This window comes from Rana temporaria, chromosome 1, assembly GCF_905171775.1.
Source record: "Rana temporaria chromosome 1, aRanTem1.1, whole genome shotgun sequence".
Taxonomy (NCBI): Eukaryota; Metazoa; Chordata; class Amphibia; order Anura; family Ranidae; genus Rana; species Rana temporaria.
The window spans coordinates 77176431-77202328 of record NC_053489.1 but is presented as its reverse complement, the minus strand read 5'-3'; the positions used below and the strand labels follow the sequence as shown (position 1 = coordinate 77202328).

General features: G+C 42.9%; 1 protein-coding gene across 1 annotated transcript in view; it reads left to right on the top strand.

Annotated features, from left to right (window-relative positions):
• Nucleotides 1-25687, top strand: part of CDC20B (cell division cycle 20B) — an 84613-nt gene extending 58926 nt beyond the window's left edge. The window contains exons 6-12 of the mRNA XM_040339430.1: nt 4927-5022; nt 11577-11773; nt 11853-11947; nt 14437-14662; nt 17095-17220; nt 21973-22090; nt 25225-25687. Coding sequence (XP_040195364.1) covers nt 4927-5022; nt 11577-11773; nt 11853-11947; nt 14437-14662; nt 17095-17220; nt 21973-22090; nt 25225-25328 — 962 coding nt within the window. The 3' untranslated portion in view covers nt 25329-25687. The remainder of the gene's footprint in view (nt 1-4926; nt 5023-11576; nt 11774-11852; nt 11948-14436; nt 14663-17094; nt 17221-21972; nt 22091-25224) is intronic.
• The last annotated feature ends 211 nt before the right edge of the window (nt 25688-25898 follow it).

The window sequence follows — 25898 nt, the reverse complement described above, 5'->3', positions numbered from 1 at the left end:
GCCATTGATCCCATTCCCCCCACCAAGGAGTAAGAGAAGGAAGGGAGATGAAAAGAGGGGGAGGAACAAAGAAAAAGGGAGAGAAAGAATAAGAGAAAGAACAAGACAGCTAGAGAGAGGAATGGGGAAATAAAACAAGAAATTAGCATAGAAAGAGATAAAAGGGAAAGAAAGGAGAACAAAGAGAAAGAGTTGTACATCCTAAAATGTACCATAAGGGGTTTTAATACTGTACGAGTGAAAGGGACTCAGGGATCGCTAAATGTCCGTGGGTTAGGGGTGCAAATTACTTGTCTTGCCTTGGGTGCTGACAACCCACTCTATGAAAATAATTTTACTGTTAGGGTCCCCACGGCTTGGGAAATTTTATCAGGGGGTCACGGCACTAAAAAGGTTGAGAACCACTACCATAGGTAGTCTTGTCTAATCATCTTCCTTCCATATATCTGTCCATGAGCATGCGCAGATACTTCATGTCTCTCCTTAAATACCTCCAAGTGTTTCACAATAATTACCACCACCTGGGGTGCCATAGAGACAAAGACATCAAACACACAAACATTCAACATATAATGCAGACAGACTAGACATGAGGGAGCCTCCACAACACAAAATAGTGCCATATCAAATTCAAGTCTTTCCATATGTTAGTACCCTGCGGATATATTTCTAAAAGGCTTTCTTAGGCCAATTCAACGCCAGGGTATCCACTAGGAAAAAGGATTGATAATTTAAAAGGAAATTTATTAAAATGGGGATTGGATATCATCGCCAGTATCGTCATATACCTGGTAAAGTAAACCATTATTACCACAGTATGACATCAGGATATACAGTGGGTTCCTCTCGCCAGATTGTTGGCAGGGAATCCTATCAGTACTCAGACCGAGCATTCTCATGCCGTCACCCGACGACAATAGTCTAGTATATTTAGATACACCTTGTCACAGGTGCACAGAGCTGTTACAATACAGGTTTCTGAGGGTTATATTTCCTCATATTAACAATATATTGTTGGGAAAAAGAACAAACAATTAGATCATGCAAACATATTAGTTCTATCAATAAATTTACATATAGTGCATCTACCACAGGGATACATGCCTTTTAGGGGTGTTAGATCCAGGAGCCAAGTTGGTTTGGGTGTTCTCTGATATTCAGAATGCATAAGGCAATCTTTGAGATTGGAAGATCTTCTGGCTGTTAGAAGTGGGCGGTCACCGAGGATACCTCCCAGGATGGGTGACTGGTGGCAAATAACAGAGTATTTGCGGCAGTCTCCTTCCTAAACGTTTTTTCAGTATTTTATTGTTTTCCACATATATTGTTAAATCAAGGAAGGGAAGGGTATCAGTATGCCAGTAAGTACGTTTTATGTTCCTACTGTTGCAATTAAGTTCCTCCATGAACCCCAGTAATTTTTGGGGTGACCCCCCCCCCAGATCATGATCACATCGTCTATGTACCTCAGCCACAAAAGACTGACTGAGGTACAGGGACGAGGCGTACACGACTTCCTGTTCCCACAGGCCGAGATGCAGGCATGCGTATGAGGGGTCCCATGGTGCACCCATCGAGGTTCCCCTAACTTGTCGGTAGTTGACACCCAGGAAATGGAAACAGCTGTGTTCCAGCATAAATTCCAGGGTATCAACAATAAATTCATTTTGGGAAACTAATCTTGGAAATTTCTGGAAAAGGAAATGCTGCACTGCCTTGAGCCCCCATTCGTGGGGAATCGACGTATAGAGGGACTCCACGTCTATCCCCACCAACAGGGCACCCAGGGGGAGCACGGCCCTGTCCAGATGACTAAGGACATTGCGTGTGTCCTGAATAAAGGAGGGGAGCTCAATTACCAGCTCCTTTATAAGTGCATCCACATATTTTCCCACTCTCTCCAGGGGGCCCTTTATGGCCGATACAATAGGTCTCCCTGGGGTGTTGGTAGTGGATTTATGGAGCTTTGGGATCACATAAAATGTGGGTGTATTGAACTCGGTAACCCTGAGATATTCATACTCTTTTTTTAACTATCAAATGTTCCTCCAATGCAAAGCAGAGTTTTAAAATTAGTGGCCCTAATAATATCAGGGAAGGGAAGTACGTTTTAAGTAGGTATTTTTATCTTGTAAAAGGCGCATAATCTCACTCTCATACATCTCTTGAGGTAACAATACCGTGTTTCCACCTTTGTCACTTCTTTTAATCACAATATCTGTGGCCATTTCTAGCTGTCTACATGCTTTCCTTTCCTCCTTCGTGATGTTATCTATTCCTTTCCATGTCCAGTTGACCTTGGACAGGTAATTTTGTACCTGCTCCAAGAACAGCTGGATCCACCTATGTTTAGAATGTGAGGGCATCTTCAAAGATTGAATTTGTAAATTGAAAGGATGTGGACATTCATATTGGAGAGTACATGGTTCGGGGTCAGGATCATAGTCTGTATTTTCCTGCAGAAGGGAAACCAATGCATTAAGAGCTTCACGCTCCTCCTGATTACATTCAGTTATCTCAGTTTTTTGATGGCGTTCATTATGCCAATATCTGAAGATGACCTTTCTCAGGAATAAACTGACATCCTTATATACCTCAAATTCATCACTGATTTAGGTAAAAAGGAAAGTCCTTTCTGAAGTAGCGATATGTGATGTTGGTTAAGTGGAAAATCAGTCAAATTGACCACTTTCATGTCAAGGTCAGTCTTACTTACTTACTCTATTCGGCAGTTGCGGGGGTCTATGTTCAACGGTGTCTGGGCCTGAGCTCTCTTTGCGTTTTGTTGCTGTCTCGTCCGTTTACGTATTCTGGGTTGTGGGTCTGTGTGTTTTGTCTCCCTCTCAGTGCTGATTTGTTTGTTCCTTTTTTGGGACCTAGATTGTCTCCTCTGTCCCCACCTTTCTCTAAAAAAATCACAGATTTTTCCTGTTATTCTGACTCACTGTCTGAAGAGGGGACAGCAGCTTGGGGGGTTTTGGGTCTAGAGCCGTGCCCTTTACGGGATCTACTTCTGCCTCTGGTGATGGTCGGGTCAAATATGTCTTCTCTTTTCCAGTCAAGTAGATTTTGTTTAAATTTCTCTTGTTTATTTACTGTTAAATGTTTTTGAGTTCTTTCGACTTCTTCCTTTAATAGTTCATTACTTTTATCAAAATTTGGGTCTAGTTTAAATGGTTCCAAGAGTTTAACACTGTTGTAAATCTCAATCTTAATCTCATCCAATTGTATTTGTTTCTCATTCACAATCATCTTTAAAGTATCAAGTCCCCGTGCCAGGCAAATTTTCTTCCAAAGTTCCAAAAATCATGGGGTGTGTATGTGGCCAGCTGGGATCACCCTTTCTCTAAGACCCCTCGGGATGATCTTATGTTCAATATGCGATTTGAGGGAAGAAATATCAAATTTTCGATTCAAAAATGTAATGGTTAATTTTTTATGATTCTTAAATAATATCTTTAAAGATTCATCACCCTCATCATGTACTGGTGGGTCACCAGAGAAAGCTGATTCTATCTCTAGATCAATCCCTTCATCAAGGAGATATGCCATAACCAAGCTGGCTAGCCAGAACACCCAGATATACACGTATATCAGAAATTAAACGATTCACTTTATAAAAAATACTGGCTATGAAACTCCAACCACCTTATCGGTTTGTGTGTGGAGTGCCCTCCAAAAAATAATAAAAAGTGTATTTGGAGATGTGTGTATGTGGATATGGGGAGCCAATACCTAGGAAGGGAAGTATAATCCCATAGCATATATACTCACAAAAAACATAGACGGTTTCAGCCCATTTCAGTGATTATACTAATTTACGATAAACTATTTCTATTCTCATTATCAGTGTATACACACATCAGATTGTGGCTTGCTGTGATAGGAAAGTTACACTTGCAGCTTTTATATCAGCTCTTGACAAATTTCCATAATGATTAAATTATTCGTTGAACAGCCTTTCTTCAACATTTACAAAGATAATCATATATATTTTTTCCTTTATGCAATCGTTTGGACTGTGGAATGCATAATATACTTCATGTGTTTTCCTTCTTTAAGGCTTACAAAAATCTGAATTATGAACTATGGGTGGACATGAGACTATTTAAACCCAATTAATAATTACCTCTGGGGTTCCACCTTTTTGACCATGTTTTACATTACACCCATGCCATAGCATGCAACATGTTCACAGTATGCAGCCCTCTTACCACCCTCTCCATCTACAGAATCTGGGGTTGTTCTCTTTGCAGGCTCCTGTCATTTTCTGAATGCCGCTTTGTATAGTTCCAGTCATGCAGTTGCATTATCCATTGGCAGAGTTCCATAAATAGAGAGACTTCAAATCCCATCTGCATCCGTGGCAGTGGGACCTGTAGATTTCAATGGAGTGACATCACCACACTTGTAGTCCATTTATACTTCCATACCTCTGTACAGACCTGTGGGTAAAAGTATAATCCACTGGAGCCTATGCATTGCATAGACTATTTGCATGTGCAGGCTTTATTGCAAATTAATAATGCATTTTTTTTTTTAAATCAATATGGGTGCATTTATTTACTATTTGTTTTGCAATATGATTGAACATGCCTTTAAATGTACAGGCCAACAAAAAAGAAAGAGGGAGGATGGTTTCATGTTTAATTAGCTCTGCTGTCAACATATCTTGCAGATACTCCCTCCTATAGTTCTTTTGCCAAATTTTAACACAGAGGCGATCAGAGGTGGGTAACAAAATAAGAAAAAGTAATTGCAAGTTGTAAATTGGCCCCTTTACCCTACTGCCTTAGGCACTGGCATATACTAGCAATTTTAGTATATAAAGCCCTGCAAAACACCTAGGACTGGTACTCATATTGTCATTTTTGTAAAAATAATAATAATAAATCCATTGCAATTTAATATTCTGTCTCTCTTTAGGCTGTCAAAACAAGACGAAAATATGTGACCATTCTTCTGACACAAATATCCAGCCAGAGATAAAACTGCATGTCACAGGGCTACGAAACGATTATTGTAAGTCCCCGTAAGTTGAATTTCATCATTGTTTTATTTAATGTTTTTATTTGTGTTATTATAATTATTCCATTAGTTAAATCAGTATAAAATCACATTGGCTATATTTTATCGAAGTGTCAGAAGCAGTGAACTAAAGGGACCTTGGGTGCACATTCTGGGGCAGATCCAGAGAGAGAGTATGCCGGCGTATCTACTGATACGCCGGCGTACTTTCAAATTTCCCACGTCGTATCTTTAGTTTGAATCCTCAAACCAAGATACAACGGCATCTGTGTTCGATCAGACAGGCGTACGGCTTCGTACGCCTTCGGATCGTAGATGCAATACTTCGGCGTCCGCTGGGTGGAGTTTGCGACGTTTTCCGCGTTGGGTATGCAAATTAGCTTTTTCCGACGATCCACGAACGTACACGTGGCCGTCGCATTCTCTTTTGTCGTCTCTAGTCAGGTTTTTCCGGCGTATAGTTAAAGCTGGTATTTTGCAGTGTATAGTTAGATTTGCCATGTTAAGTATGGGCGTCTTTCCCGCGTCGAAATTTGAAATCTTTTTTTTTTTGAGCAAGTCGTCCGTGAATAGGGATGGACGTAAGTCACGTCTAAGTTAAAAAAATGACGTAGTTGCGATGTCATTTCGCGCAATGCACGGCGGGAAATTTAGGGACGGCGCATGCGCAGTTCATTCGGCGCGGGGACGCGTTTCATTTAAATGAAACACGCCCCCTACTCGCCGATTTGAATTACGTGCCGAGAGATACACTTTGCTGCCGTAACTTACGGCGCAAATTCTTTGTGGATTCGAGGAATTCAAAAGTAAGTTACAGCGGCGTAGCGTATCTCACATACACTGCGCCTATCTAAATGTATGTGGATCTGCCCCTCTATGTCCAGTAATGAGAAGGAGAAGTTTTGTTTTTTTTTTTATCAAATTCCGCTATGTGCGAATAGATGTGACTGAAAGTAAGCACAGGCTCATATTAGTTTACTTTACGATTCCCACTTTAGAAAATTAGTCAATTGTTTATTATTTGATTTTCTATTTGAATTTTTTTTTTTTCATGAGATAAATAACAAATACAAACAATTATCTACACCAATTGAAGAGTGCTTAAAATAAACACAGAGGGCCAGATTCATGTACATTTGCGGCGGCGTAACGTATAGCATTTACATTACACCGCCGCAAGTTTTACGGGCAAGTGCTTGATTCACAAAGCACTTGCCTGTAAAGTTGCGGCGGCGTAGCGTAAATCCCTCCGGCGCAAGCCTGCCTAATTCAAATGGGGCGTGGATCATTTAAATTAGGCGCGTTCCCACGCCGAACGTACTGCGCATGGACTCTGAAATTTACCGCCGTGCTTTGCGCGAAATGACGTCGCACCGACGTAATTTTTTGAACGTCGACGTGAGTTACGTCCTTTCCTATTCACGGACGACTTACGCAAAACAAAAAATTTTTTTAAATTTGACGCGGGAACGATGGACATACTTTAACATGGCAAGTCTAACTCGGGTATGCTAATGAGCTTTTTCCAGCGATCCACGAAGGTACGCGTGGCCGTCGCATTCTCTTACGTCGTCGCTAGTCGGCTTTTCCCGGCGCATAGTTAAAGCTGCTATTTCTTGGCCTATATTTAGACTTGCCATATTAAAGTATGGTCGTCGTTCCCGCAGCGAATTACAATTTTTAATTTTTTTTGCGTAAGTCGTCCGTGAATAGGAAAGGACGTAACTCACGTCGACGTTCAAAAAATTACGTCGGTGCAACGTCATTTCGCGCAAAGCACGTCGGGAAATTTCAAAACGGAGCATGCGCAGTACGTTTGGCGCGGGAACGCACCTAATTTAAATGATCCACGCCCCATTTGAATTAGGCGGGCTTGCGCTGGAGGGATTTACACTACGCCACCGCAACTTTACAGGCAAGTGCTTTGTGAATCAAGCACTTGCCCGAAAAACTTGCGGCGGTGTAACGTAAATGCGATACGTTACGCCGCCGCAAATGTCCGTGAATCTGGCCCAGAGATCCTACCAAGCTCATGTACGTGTTACAATACTGTGATACAATAAGTGCACTGTAGACGTATAACCACAGTGATTAATTCCATCTAATGTCCCAGGTTAGAAAATGGCAGGGAATAAAGAGAGTTGTTAGAGTTGTTAACTTTCTCAAATTGCTTGATGTAATGATGAAGCTACATGTTATATTCAGGCATTTTGTACTGACTTTCCACTCCCAGAAAGGGTCTGCCTTCCCCATATACACCACTGCGTCTACTCTTAATATATATATATAAAAAAAGGTGTGTAGCGCCCCCCCCCCCCTCACTTTCAGTATGAGCGCTACACTAAAGTTAGTGGGAAATGGAAGGGTTAGTTTACTCCCATTCGTGATTTATGGAAACTCAGGCTGCTGCCCACTTCAGAATCGGTCCTGTAGGTCAGTCTGCGCTCCAGGGGTATGTTATCACCCCTGGGCGGCAGTTGACGCTGGAGGAGTTCTGACAGACCCACCTTCTCCCAGCAGCCAATCAGAGGAGTTCTTCCCTCGTTGGGCATGCTGGGAGGGGGGTATATCTGGGGCAGCCGTTTTTGGTGGGTTGTTCTATGCGGGGCCCGAGTTCCAGGTGCGGTACCCACCTTCAGGGTACGCGCATCCATGGGCCCCGCCACCGTGGCCTGCTTCGCTGAGGTTGTGCACCATGCAGAGCCTCATCCTGACATTGAGAGGGGCCCCAGCGACTTGCTGGGTCCCAACCTTCTGTTGAGAGGATCCTAAGCTGGAGGCTGTGCGATGGGGGATCGGCTCGGGGGAACCTAGAACTAGAGGTTGTCCATAAGGCCTAGACGAACCATCGGGGATCCGGTCACCACACCATATGACAGGTATGCTCAAGCTGTCAGTGGGTGACACTGATTGAACTAACTGGGAGGATTTGCTCAAATTGATCTCACAAATCCCAAGTTGTCCGGCTTGTGGCAGAGGCCCTGAGTCAGGCCTGTGGCAGAGGTCTGTTTCCTCCCAGTGATCCGCAAGTGACGCTCCGGCTGCCAGGCCTGAGATAACAACCTGTCCGGGGGCACTTTACCCACCCTGATTGATGTGGCGACGAATTGAGCTATATCATTGCTGAGAGCAGGCTTGCTCTCTCTTCATATCCAAGGCCTGATACTAAAGTTTCCCTACGCTCATCAACCTTTTTATGTCGTGTGCCATGTTGATGTTGGCCGTGTTGGGCCTTGGAATAAAGCATTGAAAACTGAATTGATGTCTGGACACTTGCTCTTTATTCACACTCACAGAAATCACCCCTAGACGAAACCGATCGAGTCCAACGCGGTCACGTAAAACACAACGACGTGCTGAAAAAATGAAGTTCAATGCTTCCAAGCATGTGTCGACTTGATTCTGAGCATGCCCGGGTTAGGAACCGATGCTTTTGCGTACTAACCATCGGTTTTGACCTATCGGCCAGGCGTCCATCGGTCCAATTTTAAAGCAAGTTCTCTGTTTCTGGACTGAAGGACTACAGACCGATGGGGCGTACACACGGTCGGTTTGGACCGATGAAACTGAACTTCAGTCCGTTTTCATCGGTTTTGACTGATCGTGTGTACGCGGCCTTAGGTTCTCAGTGCATATCTTTTAATCATGTTTCCACAACTTCCTCTAAACTTTCCAAAGTTCATATTGCTGTAGGTTCTGGGCAGTTGTAAAGAATTTTTGATCAATTCATCTCTTGTAGGGTCTGATTCATCGAGCTGTAATATATCACAGTGTGTGCTAAAAGTGGAAACATTTTGTGGCATTATTTTATAATTGAATTTTTTATTTGACCAGTTAAAAAAAAAAGAAAAAAAAAAGACATTACAGATATACATCCTAGACATATATCATACTATAAAATATGAAACCATTTAACGGATCTTGAAAATAAAGGCTCATTGTGCAAAACTTTTTATTAAAAATGAAACCAAATGCAAATAAAACGTGCCTACATCCTGCTGTGCTTTTACCAGCACGAAGGAGAAATTGCCCAGGTTTATGTAAGTGAACCACACTACTTTCTTGTACCATAAAGCCTCACATGCATAAAGATGCCACAGGGTTCCAGCTCCGCCCAAATACTGACATTTGCCACCAGTGGCGGCTGGTGCTCAAAATTTTTGAGGGGGCACAAACAAAAGAAAAAAAAAACATCAATTGCAGCCTCACTGTGCCCATCAATTGCCGCCACTGTGCCCATCAGTTGCCGCCACTGTGCCCATCAAATGCAGCCACTGTGTCATAAAATTGTTGCCACTGTGCCATAAAATTGTCGCCACTGTGCCATGCCATCAAATGCAGGCCACTGTGCCATGCCATCAAACGCAGCCACTGTGCCCATCAATTGTCGCCACTGTGCCATGCCATCAAACGCAGCCACTGTGCCATCAATTGTTGCCACTTTGCCCATCAATTGTCGCCACTGTGCCATGCCATTAATTGTTGCCACTGAGCCATGCCATTGTTGCCACTGTGCCCATCAGTTGTCGCCACTGTGCCATGCCAATCGCAGCCACTGTGCCATCAATTGTCACCACTGTGCCATGCCAAACGCAGACACTGTGCCATACCATTGTTGCCACTGTGCCTATCAATTGTCGTCACTGTGCCATGCCATTGTCGCCACTGTGCCCATCAATTGCCGCTAGTTTGCCCCTAAAATGCCACCAGATTGCCCCCCCCCCGCCTGGCACTTACCTTTCTTGGTCAGCCATCCTCGAAGTAGTCCCACCCTCGATGTCACTTAAGCCAATCAGGTTACCGGTAACCAGAACCGGTGAACCTGATTGGCTGAGACACCTGTCAGTGTTAACCAGGGAACGCACACCCTGTGCGTCCCCTGGTTAACTATTTGGAAGCCGATTACAGCCCTCAGACTGTAATCGGAAAGCTTATCAGAGCCACTGGCTCTGATAGACACTTCCAAAGCCAACCAGCTGCTGTTATTCAGATGCCCAGCGCTCACCAGGGGGCCGACCATCTGAATAGTGGGCAGCAGCGACAATACATAGATTCATGCAATGCGTGAATCTATGTATTGTATTTCAGTGTTGGTGCAGGAGCGAGAGGGGGCGGTGCTCCTGTGCCCTCTATGGACGCACCGCCACTGTTTTCCACCCATTTACAGCTGTGATTTTTGAGTTTGGGAAATACAATTAGCAGACATAGTATTTTGCACTCTAATAGTGATGTTTGGATGTATAAATACATACTAATAATTACATATAATTACATATTACTAAAAATGAACTAACCAGACCGCTCCACAAAATCTTAAAGTGAAAGTTAAGTCTTGTTTTTTTTCCCCTTAAAAATAACAAACATGTTATACTCACCTGCTCTGTGTAGTGGTTTTGCACGGAGCAGCCTGGATCCTCCAGTTCTCGGGTCCCTCGCTGGTGCTCCTGGCCCCTCCCTCCTGTCGAGTGCCCCCACAGCAAGCAGCTTGCTATGGGAGCACACAAGCCGCGCCACAGCTCTGTGTATCCATTAAGACACAGAGCTGCGGTTCGGCCCCACCCCCCTCTCTCTCCTGATTGGCTGACTGACTTTAATTGACAGCAGTGGGAGTCAATGGCATTGCTACTGTGTCTCAGCCAATCAGGAGGGAAAGTCCCAGATGGCTGAGGCACCTGTGCACATCGCCGGATAGAGATGGGCTCAGGTAAGTATTAGGGGGGGCTGAGGCGGCTGCTGCACACAGAAAGTTTTTTATTTTAATGCATAGAATGTATTAAGATAAAAAACCTTCTGCCTCTACGACTTTAAAGTGGTTGCTGTCACATCTACATACAGTAGAATCCTCTTTTCCTAATGCTACGTGTCATAGTGTCTGTGATTTATATAAAAAAAAAGCCAGCTATACCTGATTTCAGAGCCCCCCTCAGCGCTCATGTGACTGGCTGGCTCTCTCTTCTTTCGATCTGACAGCTGCAATGGGCAGGGACGAGGATCCTCCACTGACGTCAGTTGGGACTAGGGGAGGAGGGAGCTGGCCGGTCACATGAATGCAGAGCGGCGCTCTAAAATCAGGTACTTTTTTTTTTATAATACACAGACACTGTGACACATAGCATTAGGAAACAAAGAGGATTATATTTAGAATAAAAAGTAGTTTCAGCAGCAGGAGGGGAGGAGGCGGGCACTGGTAAGAGCTGACAGGCAGGGAGGGAGGGGGAGGGGGAGGACGGGGGAGAGAACAGAGGAGAGCTGAGGATGACGGAGGCACATAAACTGACCACGGTGTCAGGGCTCAGCATGATATACTATGGTCAGTTTACAGGGGGGAGGGAAGAACCAGGCAGGATCAGGATTAATTTCCACATTGTACAGGGAAACAGATTTGCGTGATGGCCACATACATGAGTAGATTCAGCACCTATGCCACTGGATTTTATCTAGGAGGATATCTGCTTTTAAATACATTTGATTACTTTTTAAATTAATATTGTAAATAACTGTGCCTTTAATACAGTTTAAATATGATACATACATGCTTTTCTCTACAGATCTGAATCTGCTGGATTGGAGTTCAGAAAATCTTGTTGCCATAGGATTAAAATCAGTGACATATATCTGGAATGGAGAAAGCAATATTGTGACACAATCATTACATTTAGATTCACCGTCCACATATGTTTCTTCAGTATCATGGATGAGTGGTGGGACATGTCTGGCCATTGGGACCAGCGATGGGGAAGTTCAGGTACAGTTTTGTACATTGGCCTTATTCATAAGAATTCATAGTTGCCTAGTAAATCAATGAATATGATATTCTTTTATAGTTGTGGGATATAGAGACCCAGAAAAGACTCAGAAACATGCTGGGACATATGTCTGTAGTTGGAGCTCTGAGCTGGAATCAGCATATCCTCAGCAGGTGAGAAATAAAAGAAAATAGCATACTAGAAAATATTTTCTGTTTTTACACATCTGCCTCAGATAATGATCAGTGTTGGAACCTATTATGCCGCGTACACACGGTCGGAATTCCCGATGGAAAAAGTCAGACGGAACATTTTCATCGGATATTCCGACCATGTGTATGCCCCATCTGACTTTTTCCGACGGACTTAGAAAGAGAACATGTTTGTCTGTATGGAATTCCGACAGAGAAAATGCTCGGAAACAATTTGACGAATGCTTGTCATCACGTTTTTGGCGGTCGGAATTTGGTGTGTCCGTGTGTATGCAAGACAGCTTGAGCAGAATTCTGTCTGAAAAACCTGATCGTGTGTATAGGGCATTAGTCTTGAAGTACATTGCAAGCACAGAACAGAGTTAGCATACTGGAGATTTACTATGAAATTAGAGTACGGTTCATACCTTTCCATCTGTATTATTTAAAAGAAAAACAAAAAAAAGGTACCTTCATTATAAATTTTCACTCTGTTTTATGTATGTATGTATGTAAAGGGGTTTTCCAGTCTTAGAGAGAAAATAGGAAACCTTTCCATATATCTCATGCTGGTGATCAGCAGGGCCTCTTTGCCCAATATCCATGTACAGTAAAACTTTGGATTGCGAGCATAATTCGTTCCAGAAACATGCTTGTAATGCAAAGCACTTGTATATTAAAGCAAATTTCCCCATAATAAATAATGGAAGCTCAAATGATTCGTTCCACAGTCAATTATTCATAGGTCCTTCAGTTTATAGTCCATATAAAAAGATTATAGCAATGTGACAGGTTGTGTAACCATAAAATGTCCATCCACAAATGGAAGCCTCCACTAGGGATTAGAAGAAAATTCCAGCAGGAGCTACAGAGTATAAAAGAGAAGAGAGGCGCCTCTAAGGCCCCGTACACACGGTCGGTTTGGTCCGATGAGAATGGACCGAAGTTCATTTTCATCGGACCAAACCGACCGTGTGTATAGGCTATCGGTCTGTTTTCCTTCGGTCCAAAATTTTAAAACATGCTTCAAAACCGAGCCGATGGACCGCTGCCCCATCGGACCAAACTGATGGTTAGTACAGAAAAGCATCGGTTCAAAACCCGCGCATGCTCAGAATCAAGTCGACGCATGCTTGGAAGCATTGAACTTCGTTTTATTCAGCACGTCGTGTTTTACATCACTGCGTTCTGACCTGATCGGATTTTGAACTGACGGTGTGTACACATATCAGGCCGTATGGCCACTTCAGAGGTGAACCAATGAAAACGGTCCGTCGGACCATTCTCATCGGTTTTGTCCGACCGTGTGTACGGGGCCTTAGTGTAGCAAGATGTTGCTAAATGTTGTACCTTCATTAAATGTAACCATATTGTTACACTTAGAGGCTCCTCTCTTCTCTTTTATACTCAGTTGTGACATGACGCTACTCTTATATCAAGACATCGCTTGTATATCAAGTCAAAATTTATTAAAACCTTTTGCTTGTCTTGCAAAACGCTCTCAAACCAAGTTACTCTCAAACCAAGGTTTTACTGTAATCGGTTTTTGAATTGCACTGTGGAGCCCTAAGGCTGCCAAGACTTGGAGTGTCTTGTCCTTCTTTGATGTAGCACTTATTATCAGAAACTCTTATGCCGCGTACACACCATCACTTTCTGCGATGGAAAAAAACGTCATTTTCAAAAACGTCAATTTAATTGACCGTGTGTGGGCAAAAACGTCGTTTTATGTCTTCTAAAAAACGACAGAAAAAAATTGAAGCATGCTTCAATTTTATGTGTCGTTTTTCAAAAGTGCACTTTTTACCTCACAGAAATTGACCGTGTGTAGCAAAAAACGTCGTTTTCTAAGACGTTTTTTCATCTACGCATGCCCAGAAGCTAGCTTCAATGGTAAAACGTGGTGGAACGTAACCTGACTTTGCAAGATCATTGTGAGAAAACGATGGTGTGTATGCAACTTCGTCTTTGAAAATTGAAGTTTCAAAAACGTCATTTTTTACTTCACAGAAAGTGTCGTTTTTTTTCATCACATAAAGTGATGGTGTGTACGGGGCATTATGCCCCGTACACACCATCACTTTATGTGATGAAAAAAACCGACGTTTTTAAAAACGTCACTTTAAATGACCGTGTGTGGGGGAAAACGTTGTTTTATGTCTTCTGAAAAACAACAAAAAAAAAATTGAAGCATGCTTCAATTTTATGTGTCGTTTTTCAAAAACGTTGTTTTTTACTTCACAGAAAATGTCATTTTTTTTCATCACATAAAGTGATGGTGTGTATGCGGCATTACTGCCAGGAAACTAGCATTTTGAGAAGGAGGCAATCAAATCCAGCCTCTATAGTAGTTCCTTTATGATAGATTTCCTGCTAATATGTCATTATTGCCAGGCAAATAAAAGGAGAATTATAAAGCTGTCATCAGTTGAAAACATGATATTTGTGCTTTATTGTTAATTCTAATCCAGTGGCTCCAGGCTTGGCCATATACACCACCATGATGTTCGTGTGGCACAACATAAAATGGGAACACTGCGTCACCAGCAAGGCATTTGCAGTTTAAAGTGGTCACCATCAGAGAAGTACCTGGCCAGTGGATCAAGCGATGGTCACCTAAATATCTGGCCATATGATCCAGGATCAATCAAGCTAAACACTCCTTTACAGAACATCCTGCACCCCACTGCTGTAAAGGTGAGATTGAAATACATTTGTGTTATCAGTTTGCCAAGTAGGCCATAATAAAGGACTATGATCTAGGACTGGATTAAGACCTGGGAGTAAAAAAAATCCTAGACAGTGAAATATGTTTTATGAACACATCCATTCCTGTAACAATACTAAACTGCCCACAGTGGGAGGATGGAGTAGTTCCTGGAGTAGCTATGACGTGTTCCATAACTATCTAGGTGGTATAATGCTTAACAATAAAAACATTGGGAGACCTATAATTAAAAACATTTTTTTTGGACTGTCTGTAAATGTGTAAACAGGTAGTCCCTCTCATCTTTAAAACACAACAGATATGCTTCGTGCCACATGGTGATTGCTCTTTTTCAGTACAGTGGAACCTTGATTTATGAGTAACGCGGTTAATGAGCATTTTGAAAGACAAGCAACTTTAAAAAAAAAAATCTGACTCAGAGTGTTGTCTCACAAAACGAGCAGAATTCAAGCTAATGGGGTGTGCAGTACCGCATTTGGCCTGAGGTGGGGGGGTGCCGGAGCCAAGCAGAGCCAATTGGAGCCATTCGGAAATACTCGGAAATACTAAGTTCCCGGGTGTTTCCGAGGCTTTCAGAGGCCAGCTCTCCGCCCCCCCCCCCACCTCTGGCCACATGCGGTATTGCATGCCATTGAAGTCGATGCCGAACTAATTATTTTCGTTTCCATTGACTTCTATTGGGAAACTTGCTTTGTTATGCGAGTGCTTTGGATTATGAGAATTCTCCTGGAACGGATTATGCTCGTAAACTAAGGTTCCACTGTACTAATTTTTTCAGGACCCCCTCTCAAAGCATTTTAATTAGGGTTGTCCCAATACCACTTTTTTAAGACCGAGTACAAGTACCGATACTTTTTTCCAAGTACTCGCAGATACCGATTACCAATACTTTTTTTCAATGTCATGTGATAGTTTGACATATGGGGACTAATAGGTGGCACTGACAGGTGGCTGGCACTGATGGGCGGCACTTATGCGCACTGACTGGTGACTGGCGCTGATGGGCACCAATAGGTGGCACTGACAGGTAGCTGGCACTGACAGGTGGCACTTATGGGCTCTGATAGATGGCACTGATAGGTGGCACTTGTGGGCACTGATTGCACTGATAGGTGGCACTTGTAGGCACTGATAGGTGGCACTTGTTGGCACTGATAGATGGCACTGATTGCACTGATAGGTGGTACTTGTGGGCACTGATAGATGGCACTTGTGGGCACTGATAAGTGGCACTTGTGGCACTGACAGGTGGCTGGCACTGAAATGTTGCGATAAATGGACACAGGATTTATTTAAAATGGATCACATCAGAACTCACAGACAGGATAAAACAGCACCACCGTGAATATGACTTCTGTGAGGAAACCACGACCTTATGGAAAGCCGCTTACCGCAACAACCAGATTCATAAGCATATAAGTGAAAACTCCATATACGGACTGAGACACCGGATTAACAGGGATTAAAATGGGCAGATATCTAATGGTAAGATCACTTGCTCATAGATAAACAGGTCCAAGATCAGAGATGTGGAAGCAGGTGACCCCCAACACTGGCCTAATGGGAGCTCCGATGGTAAACAAGGATCGTTCGATCCGCTGTAGTTGTTGATCCTTATCGGAAGACAAGCAAGGACCGACTGCAACACACAATCCCGGAAATGTGTTGCAGCCTAGGGAAACTGTTGCTAAAGCCCCTAAATATGCGACCGGGGGTCCAAAGATCACTAAGTTATTAGATTTTCAGGGTTCAGAGAGACTGAGCTGCAGAGGCAGCTCTAGGCTTTCTGAGGCCTTAAGCAAAACTTAGACACAGGGGCCCCACTCATGCCCATAATGGGTAAAAAAAATCAAGCAAATAAAAATGGCTGCAGACATTTGCACGGATCTAGCACATAGTGATTGAGCAGAGGCAAATTAGGGGGCTGTGAGGCCCCTGTGAGTGCGAGGCCTTAGGCGACCGCCTAATTTGCCTAATTAAAGAGCCGCCTCTGCTGAGCAGCAAAATATACAGAGGTACCTCTTAGAAGTAGAGTAGACGAGTCTACACCCAGTAGTTGTATGTCTCTTAACAACCTATCCATGATAGCAGTAGGGCAGATAGAAAGAGCAGAAAGGGCAGAGTGGAATAGAGTGAGGGAGGAAAGGAGGGAAGAAGGAAGGAGCCTGGAGTGTAAGCCCATGGGCATTTCTGTAGGCATTTCTGTAGGCAGGCCAGATTGCATGGGAGGGAAAAGCACTAGGAAAGTTGACGACAGCAAGAGGGTTTCTTTAAAGAGGGGGGTGGGGGGGATCAGTCAATTGAAGGAACTTACATCAAAGTCAAATATTAACATTAAATGAGGCTCCAGTCTCCATAATAATGAACTTCTCAATATTGAGATCAGTATTATCTTCGTCAGGCAATGAATTGGTGTCCTTGGCTCTCGGACACTCTTGCTGTTGGAGGTGGAATGCGGGATGGACAGATACGCATCTGGGACACAAGTAGTGGGAAAAACACCAATTCAATAAATACAACTTCACAGGTAAGCCACAAAATGTTTCAGATTGTATAAATCAATGGAAATATTGCACCCTGTCAGGGCCTCACATAAAAACCTGAATCCCCCCAAAAAGAGCACTACCATTGTATATTTGCTGAGATAAAAAAGAAGAAGCAAAACAATTATCTATTAAAAAAATAAATAGATGAGGACAAGAAAAAATATGTCATCTTGCCTCGGCGTGTCTTCCGGATATCGCCGCTCCAGCGTTGTGATTGGCTGGAGCGGCGATGTCGTCACTCCCGCGCATGCGCACGGGAGACTTCTTTCCGGCAAGGTCCGGCGGCTGCTGGGCCTTTAGCCAAGGATCTCCTTATTATAGGCTTACCTGTAGGTTAAAGTGGTAGTACAGAGTTTACTACCACTTTAAAGTGATGGTAAAGTCTCTTTTTTTGTTTTGTTTAAGTAACAAACATGTCATACTTACCTGTGCAGTTGGTTTTGCACAGAGCAGCTCAGATCCTCCTCTTCTCGGGTCCCTCTTCGATGCTCCTGGCCCCTCCCTCCTGTTGAGTGCCCCTACAGCAAGCAGCTTTCTATGGGGGCACCCAAGTCGAGCCACAGCTCTGTGTGTCCAATCAGACACAGAACCGCGACCCGGCCCCCGTCCCCTCTCTCTTCTGATTGGCTGACTGAATTTCATTGACAGCAGCGGGAGCCAATTGCGCCCCGCTGCTGTCTTAGCCAATGAGGAGGGGAGTCCCGGGCAGCTCCTGCAACATTGCTGGATAAAGATGGGGCTCAGATAAGTATTAAAGGGGCTGAGGGGGGCTGCTACACACAGAATTTTTTTTATCTTAATGCATAGAATGCATTAAGATAAAAAAAACTTCTGCCTTTAAAACTCCTTTTAGGGATCTTAAGAGGAGAACTAAAGAAGGGGCTGTGGAGTAGTAAGCACCAGCTCCGGCCAAGCCGCCCATCATTGACCACCGTACACTGTATTGGATGATCCCCCAACTTGCGGACACAAGAGCATTACCATGCTAGTTCACAGATTTCTGATCTGTTGATGGTGGCTTCTAACGTTCTAATATTCGCACATCTTGACCTAGTGGATCTGACTACCACTGGTCACTGCTGGAGTTGGTTGCTCCTCTCAGCCTTTGGGACTTATGGGCCGCGTTTTGGTTCATTTAATTCAGTTTTTAGCAGAGTAGACCACACAATTCAAAAGAAGGGTTGCAAGGCCCTGACGAAGCACCATTGCGCGAAACTTGTTGGCCAGCTGCATACTGCTATTTATCTCGCTTTTGTAACTATTGTGGTCCATGCTAATATTTGTAGATTTGCTTTTAAATGAGTATTATTAAATGTTGATACATTTTTTTAATAATTTGTGTCTAGTGTGCTTATTAATAGGGAAGGTAGTGCTGCGCTAATGGGTGGTGGATGGGTAAGTGTATGGACAGGTGGGGGAAGGGAATAAGATTGGTATAACTGAAAATGAGAGCAGTATCACCAAAAGTAGCATAAACAAAGAATAATCAGTGAACAATACTGGTGCAAATCATATAGCTCCACACATTTCTCTTAGTGTGATAAATACACTAAAAAATGAGGTAATGGATAGTGCAAAAAATTATATATAACACAACACCCAAATAACTGTGGTGGGTAACAATATTAAACAGGTGATGAACAGTCCATGAACAAGGCTTAAGCTGTGTCAACAAAAATATATATATATATATATATATATATATAAATATATACATATATATAAATAATCATTTAAAAGTCCAAAAAATGAGAAAAAAGGTGCTGGTGTAGGTCCGCAGTGTGAGGTTAAAAGTGGGTAGATATCCAGTGATCCTTTTAAAATGAATGAGGATGTCCCCTTACCTTACTGCTGTAAGGTAACAGCATATAGATCCAACCACATTAGATGGTTAACCAGATGGGCTCTGATCCAGAAACGACAGGTCCTCCTTGGAAGTCTCGTCCCAGATTAATCAGTATCCCGCCCCAAAGAAATAAAGCATCGATAGTGTGATATCGTTTTAAAATTTTAATTCTCGTAACTTAATAAACAAGGGTACTCACATTGTTAAAAATACAGTTAGGCATGTAAAAAAGAAGGGGGGGGGGGGGGCGCAGTCTGTCGCCAACGTCACCTCCGATACCTCTCAGTGGTCTCATGCGCATTCGTCACTATCATGTGACTTCCTCAGGAGTAGTGAGAGGCATAGGGGAGATGTCTTATATAGGGTGACTTGTTTGGTAGACTGTCAATTAACTCAGCTGTTTGTCATACAGGAAGTGCAGCTGCAGCCATTTTCCCGTGGCCTGCTGGTGTTTATTAGGAGTAGAGATACTAATACACCACCCAGCAAATATTTAGTTTAATGGCATTAAAAAAGATGGGTGACAAGCATGCCATCTCATTTATATAAAAAACTTAGGGCAGGGAACGAAAACGGCGAGAAAATGTGAAAAATAGATAACCAGAGATATCCCATTATGTCTCCATAACATTGTGTGTTGACACTCCAAGACGTTCCACCGGAAGTCCGGCAGCCGCCATTTTGTTGGAGCTCAGGAGACGCCCCCAGCGTCTCACAGGGCGCTTGGCGTCCGTTTCTTCCATTGGGCCATCTTGTCTGGCATCTGGTTGGGAGCCAACACGTGACCCCCCGACCTCGGCCAGCAACACGGGCCAAGCAAACAACATGCAGTGGCGGCGTCCGTCGAAAACGAGCGCCGCCGGAAGTGGAGTCGCGGCTGTTTTGCAGCCACCGGAAGTGGAGCTGCGGCCATCTTTCCGGAGCTACAATTGTAATGATAGTAAACAGCATCCTAAAAGGGAACATTAAAAACATTTAGAACGAGGGGGAAAGTATTTAATAGCTCGTGATCCACCTAGAGGGGTTAAAACTCAGATAATACCACATATAAGAGGTATTAGGAGCCCGAATAAAATTATTTGTTAAAAAATATAAAAGTTTTTAGAAAAATTTATGGCAACATATAAATATATTAATTTTTTCATTGAATAGGTATGCCACATAAGGTTAAAAATCGTAGATGACGTGTGCAAAAAGATCCACATGTAAATATTAAAACAAACTGCGTCATCAATATTGAATAGCAAGGGAGTGGAACAGAGGAGATAAATGAAGCGAGATATTAAAATAAATTAAAAAATGTAATCCTAACGGTCACTTAAAAAACAATTAAGATCAAAATCTATGTTAAGACCTCGAGGGGCAAAAGTATCCAAAGTGAATATCCAGCGAGATTCTAACTGGCTCAATGTTCTAACTTTATGGCCACCTCGCCAATGTTTCACATAGGGCTCTATGCCCCAAAATGAGAAAATGTCTTGATACACTATGTTTATCAAAACCTTTAAGGATGTTTTGAACATGTTCTTTTATGCGCACTCGTAGTGCTCTTTTGGTCCGACCTATATATTGTAATCCGCAACTACATTCAAGTGCGTATACAACTCCCTCTGTGTTACAGCAAATAAATTCTTTTATTTCATATACATCTCCTGTACTTGTTGCAGTAAAGTCTTTCTTCTTCTGGTTCGGTTTATGTGTTCTCAAACATGCGTAGCATCTCTTGCATGGAAAAAAACCTTTACCAGTGAAAAAGGAGAGGAAGTTATTTTTATTTTTGGGCGGATCAGGCACATTTTTGACAATCTTATCCCTAATGGTAGGTGCCCTTTTGAACAGCATTGACGTCTCTCACTTTTAAATCCCTCACTTTGGAAAGAGCTATTGTCTCTCTCAGTTGTTCCTCCCTTTATTTTTAAAAATACACTGTATAAGCAGATTCAATTTCAGCTTTAAGCTTGGTCTCAGAAGCAAATCCAGTGCAGTATGCTTTCAAGTGACTCTACATTTCTTTTAATCACTTCTGAGTTGCTTAATTTTCCCTTTAATTGCTCCGGCACTTGTTGGGAGTTGTTTCTGAAGTATTAGGAGCTGTTTTGAGTTTTTAGTGGCTGCTTCTGGTTTATTTCAAATTGCCACAAATTGATTGCAAATTCATATGTAGCACTACCCCCGCAGGGTCTGCTGGTATCTGGTTCCCCTACTCCTGCACAGCCAGGCAACTTGCAGTCTCTGCTTCCATCCAGACATAAGGATTCAGTCCCTTGGCTTTAGTTTTGATGTTTTATTAGGGGTAACAACTATATGGGGTAACAGGATTTATTAAATGCCCAACTTTGAAGCAAAAAACAACAAAAAGAGGACAATTTTCCTCTTCTGTACACAAAGATGCTGAACAACTTTCTTCCCTTCCTCACACAGTCCTTAGTAGATTAATAGCAAAAGTCCATTACAGACTCCCCTGCTAACCTTATCCATATTTAATGGATTACCTAGCCACCCTGCCAGGACAGTACACCTGGGGATTGGCTAGATTCCTCTAAGTATGCAGATCATCCCTCCTGGCCTCCGCCCACTAGCTTCTAGAAGTTTCCCCAAACTTCTAGAATCAGGGGGAGGCACCAGAGACCTGCCTGTATGAGTCATCCAACCTGACCTGCAATAAACCTTGACCCCGACTCCACACTCACACAAACCATGAGTCAGGCAAGTCAAATAAATTTGCCTGTACTTCACTGTTGAAAAAAAGGGTATCAAATGCCAATGTACATGAGCCATACATTTTACCTAGTGCTTCTTTGTGTAGGTCAGTTGTAGAGTTAGTATTAACATATGAAAATATCATTACATTCATATTTTCAAAACTTTTTGACTTTTCTTTCACAAGATCTGTTCCATTCTTTGGCTGCCTAAAACAAGAGAGTTGGCCACAAGTCATGGGACACCGAGAAACCAGGTGACTGTCTGGAAGTATCCAACTTTACTAAAAAGGACAGATAAATATGGTGAGTCTTTATTCGTTAGTAAATTGCATGAATGTAAGGAAAGTCGTTTTTTAATTTAACATGTCTTTATTGATATTTTATTACACATTACAGTTTTGTAAATGTTTTAAATGTATACTGTATATATTTTTTCCTGGCACTAATGTTAGGATAAGGCCTTTAAAGTGTTACTAAACCCACAACAGTAAAATCAGTCTGTATATGCAGTAAAGTATGCTTGTTGTTCTTAATGTGGAACCTAAGGGGTTTATTCAATTGGGATGCTCCCCTTCTTCTATTGTCCCCAATCCATCTCCTGAAATTACAGAGCCTTTGGAGGTACTCTGCACATGCTCAGTTTGGTGTGTATTGCTAGAGAGTTTTTTCTCATCTTGGGAGGGTGCATGTGATCGGCACAGGGTCAATCACCACGTCATAAAACAGTCAGAAGTGAATAAAAACTCCTCCTACAAGCTTTAACCAGACACTGAACGAAGTCACAAGACTGCTATATACTTCTGTTGAGAAAAGGCATTTAGCAGTTTATATTTACTAAAATAATTGCATTTCCATGTTCTGTGTACTGTGGGAGACCAGATATAGTGAATGCAGTCTCCTGGGGTTAGTATCACTAAGGGCAACTCCATTCCATAACTTTAATTAATTTTAGAATGAGTAATATTGTTATAACATACACTATGTTGTCAAAAGTATTGGGGCGCCTGCCTTTACACACACATGAACTTTAATGGCATCCCAGTCTTAAGCCTCATGCACACGATCCAATTGTTGGCCAACCGAGCCTCTGGTTTTTGTCCAAAGGGCGTGTGCCTGGATCTTGTCTTGCATACTTAGGCTCCATGCACACTGAAGCTGATAAACTGCAGTTTATTGGCGTTTTGGCTTTTTTTTTTAAAGCCCATAAACTGAACTCTATGTTAGCCTATGTGCCCATGCACACCCGGGCGTTTTTTAGTGTAAATGAGCTATGGAGTTTATTGGCTTTTTTCTGAACGCCCAAAATTTGCGTTCAAAGTGCCGTTTTTCGGGAAAAACCGCAAAACGCTTAAAAACGCCCAAAAACGCTCAAAAACGCTGGCGCCAGCGGTTTTTTTATCCATTGAAAAAAAAAAAAAAGAAAAAAGCTACACTGAAAAACGCTGATTAAAGCTATTGCAAAAATGCAAAAAAAAACGTTGAAAGGCTCCCTGCAAAGCTACTGGCGTTTTTTTTATAGCTTTTATCAGCTTCAGTGTGCATGGAGCCTAACGGTACACAATTGCCAGCCGACAAACACAAACGTAGTGACGTACTACGAGAAATTTCAATCATTGAGTACAACCCTTTGGGTCCCTTCTGCTAATTTCATGTTTGGTGAGCATTAATTCCGATCATACGTTTGTACTTTTGACTTTTGTGTGACGCACTTGTGTACTGACAATACAAAAATCAGACAACAGACCGTTGTCCGCCGAAAATGTACTAGTCTGCCATCCAACATTTGTTGGCAGATAGTTGGACAACAGTTGTCAGAAGGAGCGTACTAACGGTCAGATTTTAGGACAACAGTCTGTCAACAGACAATCCCCTGCCAACAATCGGATTGTGTGTACGAGGCTTTAGTCCGTAGGTCGGAACTCTTTGCAGGCCAGTCAAGTTCCTCCACCCCAAACTCGCTCATCCATGTCTTTATGGACCTTGCTTTGTGCACTGGCGTCATGTCGGAACAGGAAGGGGCCATCCCCAAACTGTTCACACAAAGTTGGGAGCATGAAATTGTCCAAAATGTCTTGGTATGCTGACACCTTAAGGCCCCGTACACACGACCAGTTTCCTCGGCAGAATTCAGCTTCCGACCGAGTTTCTGGCTGAATTCTGCCGAGAAACCCGGCCGTGTGTACACTTTCGGCCGAGGAAGCCGACGAGGAGCTCGGCGAGGAAATAGAGAACATGTTCTCTATTTCCTCGTTGTTCTATGGGAGCTCTCGCCCCGCCGAGCTCCTCGGCGGCTTCAGTGCTGAACTGGCCGAGGAACTCGATGTGTTTGGCACGTCGAGTTCCTCGGCCGTGTGTACGAGGCCTAAGGGTTTTATTCACTGCAACTAGGGGGCCAAGCCCAACCCCTGAAAAACAACCCCACACCATAATTCCCCCTCCACTAAATGATTTGGGCCAGTGCACAAACTGGATGGTCAAAAATTCCCATAGACACACTCCTAAAACATATGAATGAGAGCCTCTGGAGTAGGATATGTAAATACTATAGTGAAAGGTACCATTATCCTTGAGATTAGAATATAGAATAATTGGATCTAAGGTCCCCGAACCACAGAACCAAGAAGAGGAGGGGGCCAAATAGGACTATTACGGTACTGATACAAAGGTAAAAAATGAAAATAAATATTTAAAACAAGAAATACATTTTATTCAAACACAGACAAAAGAGAATACAAAATTAAAATGGTGATAACCATCTACAACACCAAAATAGAAGTCCCCAGGAGAGGAAAAAAGCACGATGGGTTGAAGGTTATGACAGTCTCAACTAGTTTCGCAGTGTGTACCGCTTCATCAGGAGCAAATCTAAAAATGATTAAACAATAAATCAATAATTACATTTAAAAAACAGCAACAATGTATAAATGGGGAAACACTGGGCTTAGCCAGAGGAGAACAGCGGCTGTAAGGCATAATGAGCTAGTATGCACCGCATACTAGCTCATTATGAAATACTTACCTTAGAACGAGGCGTCGGTAACTTACCTGGTCCACGTCGAGGTAGCTGACATGTTTCCTCGTGTGTCTTCTGGGTATCGTGGCTCCAGCGCTGTGAGTGGCTGGAGCCGCGATGTCGTCACTCCCGCGCATGCGCGTGGGAGACTTCTTTCCGGCAAGGTTCGGCGTCTGCCGGGCTTTAAGCCGAGAAGTCCAAAAATTGACTATACAACCACTTTAAATAAGGCTGACGTTATGTCATGATAGGAACACCCCTGCTTTGCACTCATGGCTGTCTGCTAGGTGCCGGTATTTTGTTTGCTGCAGTTTTGAAGAATTAGAAAAACACAAGGCTCAGCATGTGTAGATGTGTTCTGTTATTTTATATTTCTTCATCATAGATTTGATCTGGATCTTCTATTTTTATTTTACCCCTACAGATCACAAAGGAAGAGTTTTATACCTCGAATTGAGTCCAGATCAGAACCGGATCTTTTCTGCAGCTGCAAATGAAACAGCAGCTATATGGAAATACCAAGAATAAAAAATAATCATAAAATCAGAATTCCTGTAACAAAAAAGATTACAGTATGATGAAATAGTATTGACTCATCCATGCCTTTCATGCTGACTGAAGAAGCAGTTTGTTTGGTGATAATGATACATTTGGGTGTAACAGATATTATTTTATGATAGTTCCTGCTAGTAACAGTGCTGTACTTCTAACTGGCAAGATTGCCAGTGCTATTATGGTCTGCCCAACTGTCTACCCCAAAAGGGGTATAAACCTGTCTGGATTGAGTATCCTTTTGTATTTTCACAGTTCTGGGACATATTTTCTTTTATCTCCAACTGTCATCCACAGTAGAGGCTGGTGCTGACATTTTTTTGGGGGGAAGGGGGGAGGCGGCACAAAATAACATCACCCCCCACCCCCTGTGTGAGACAGATGCCGGCGAGTGAACAACCTCTCCCTCGCGCGCACGCGCATGATCACCCAACAAGCCCCCCCCCCCCGCGAGAGACGGATGGCGGCGATTCACTGTGAATGTGCCATTAGAATGATGCCTTACCTTAATGTTTCTCAACTCCAGTGCTCAAGGCGCCCCAACAG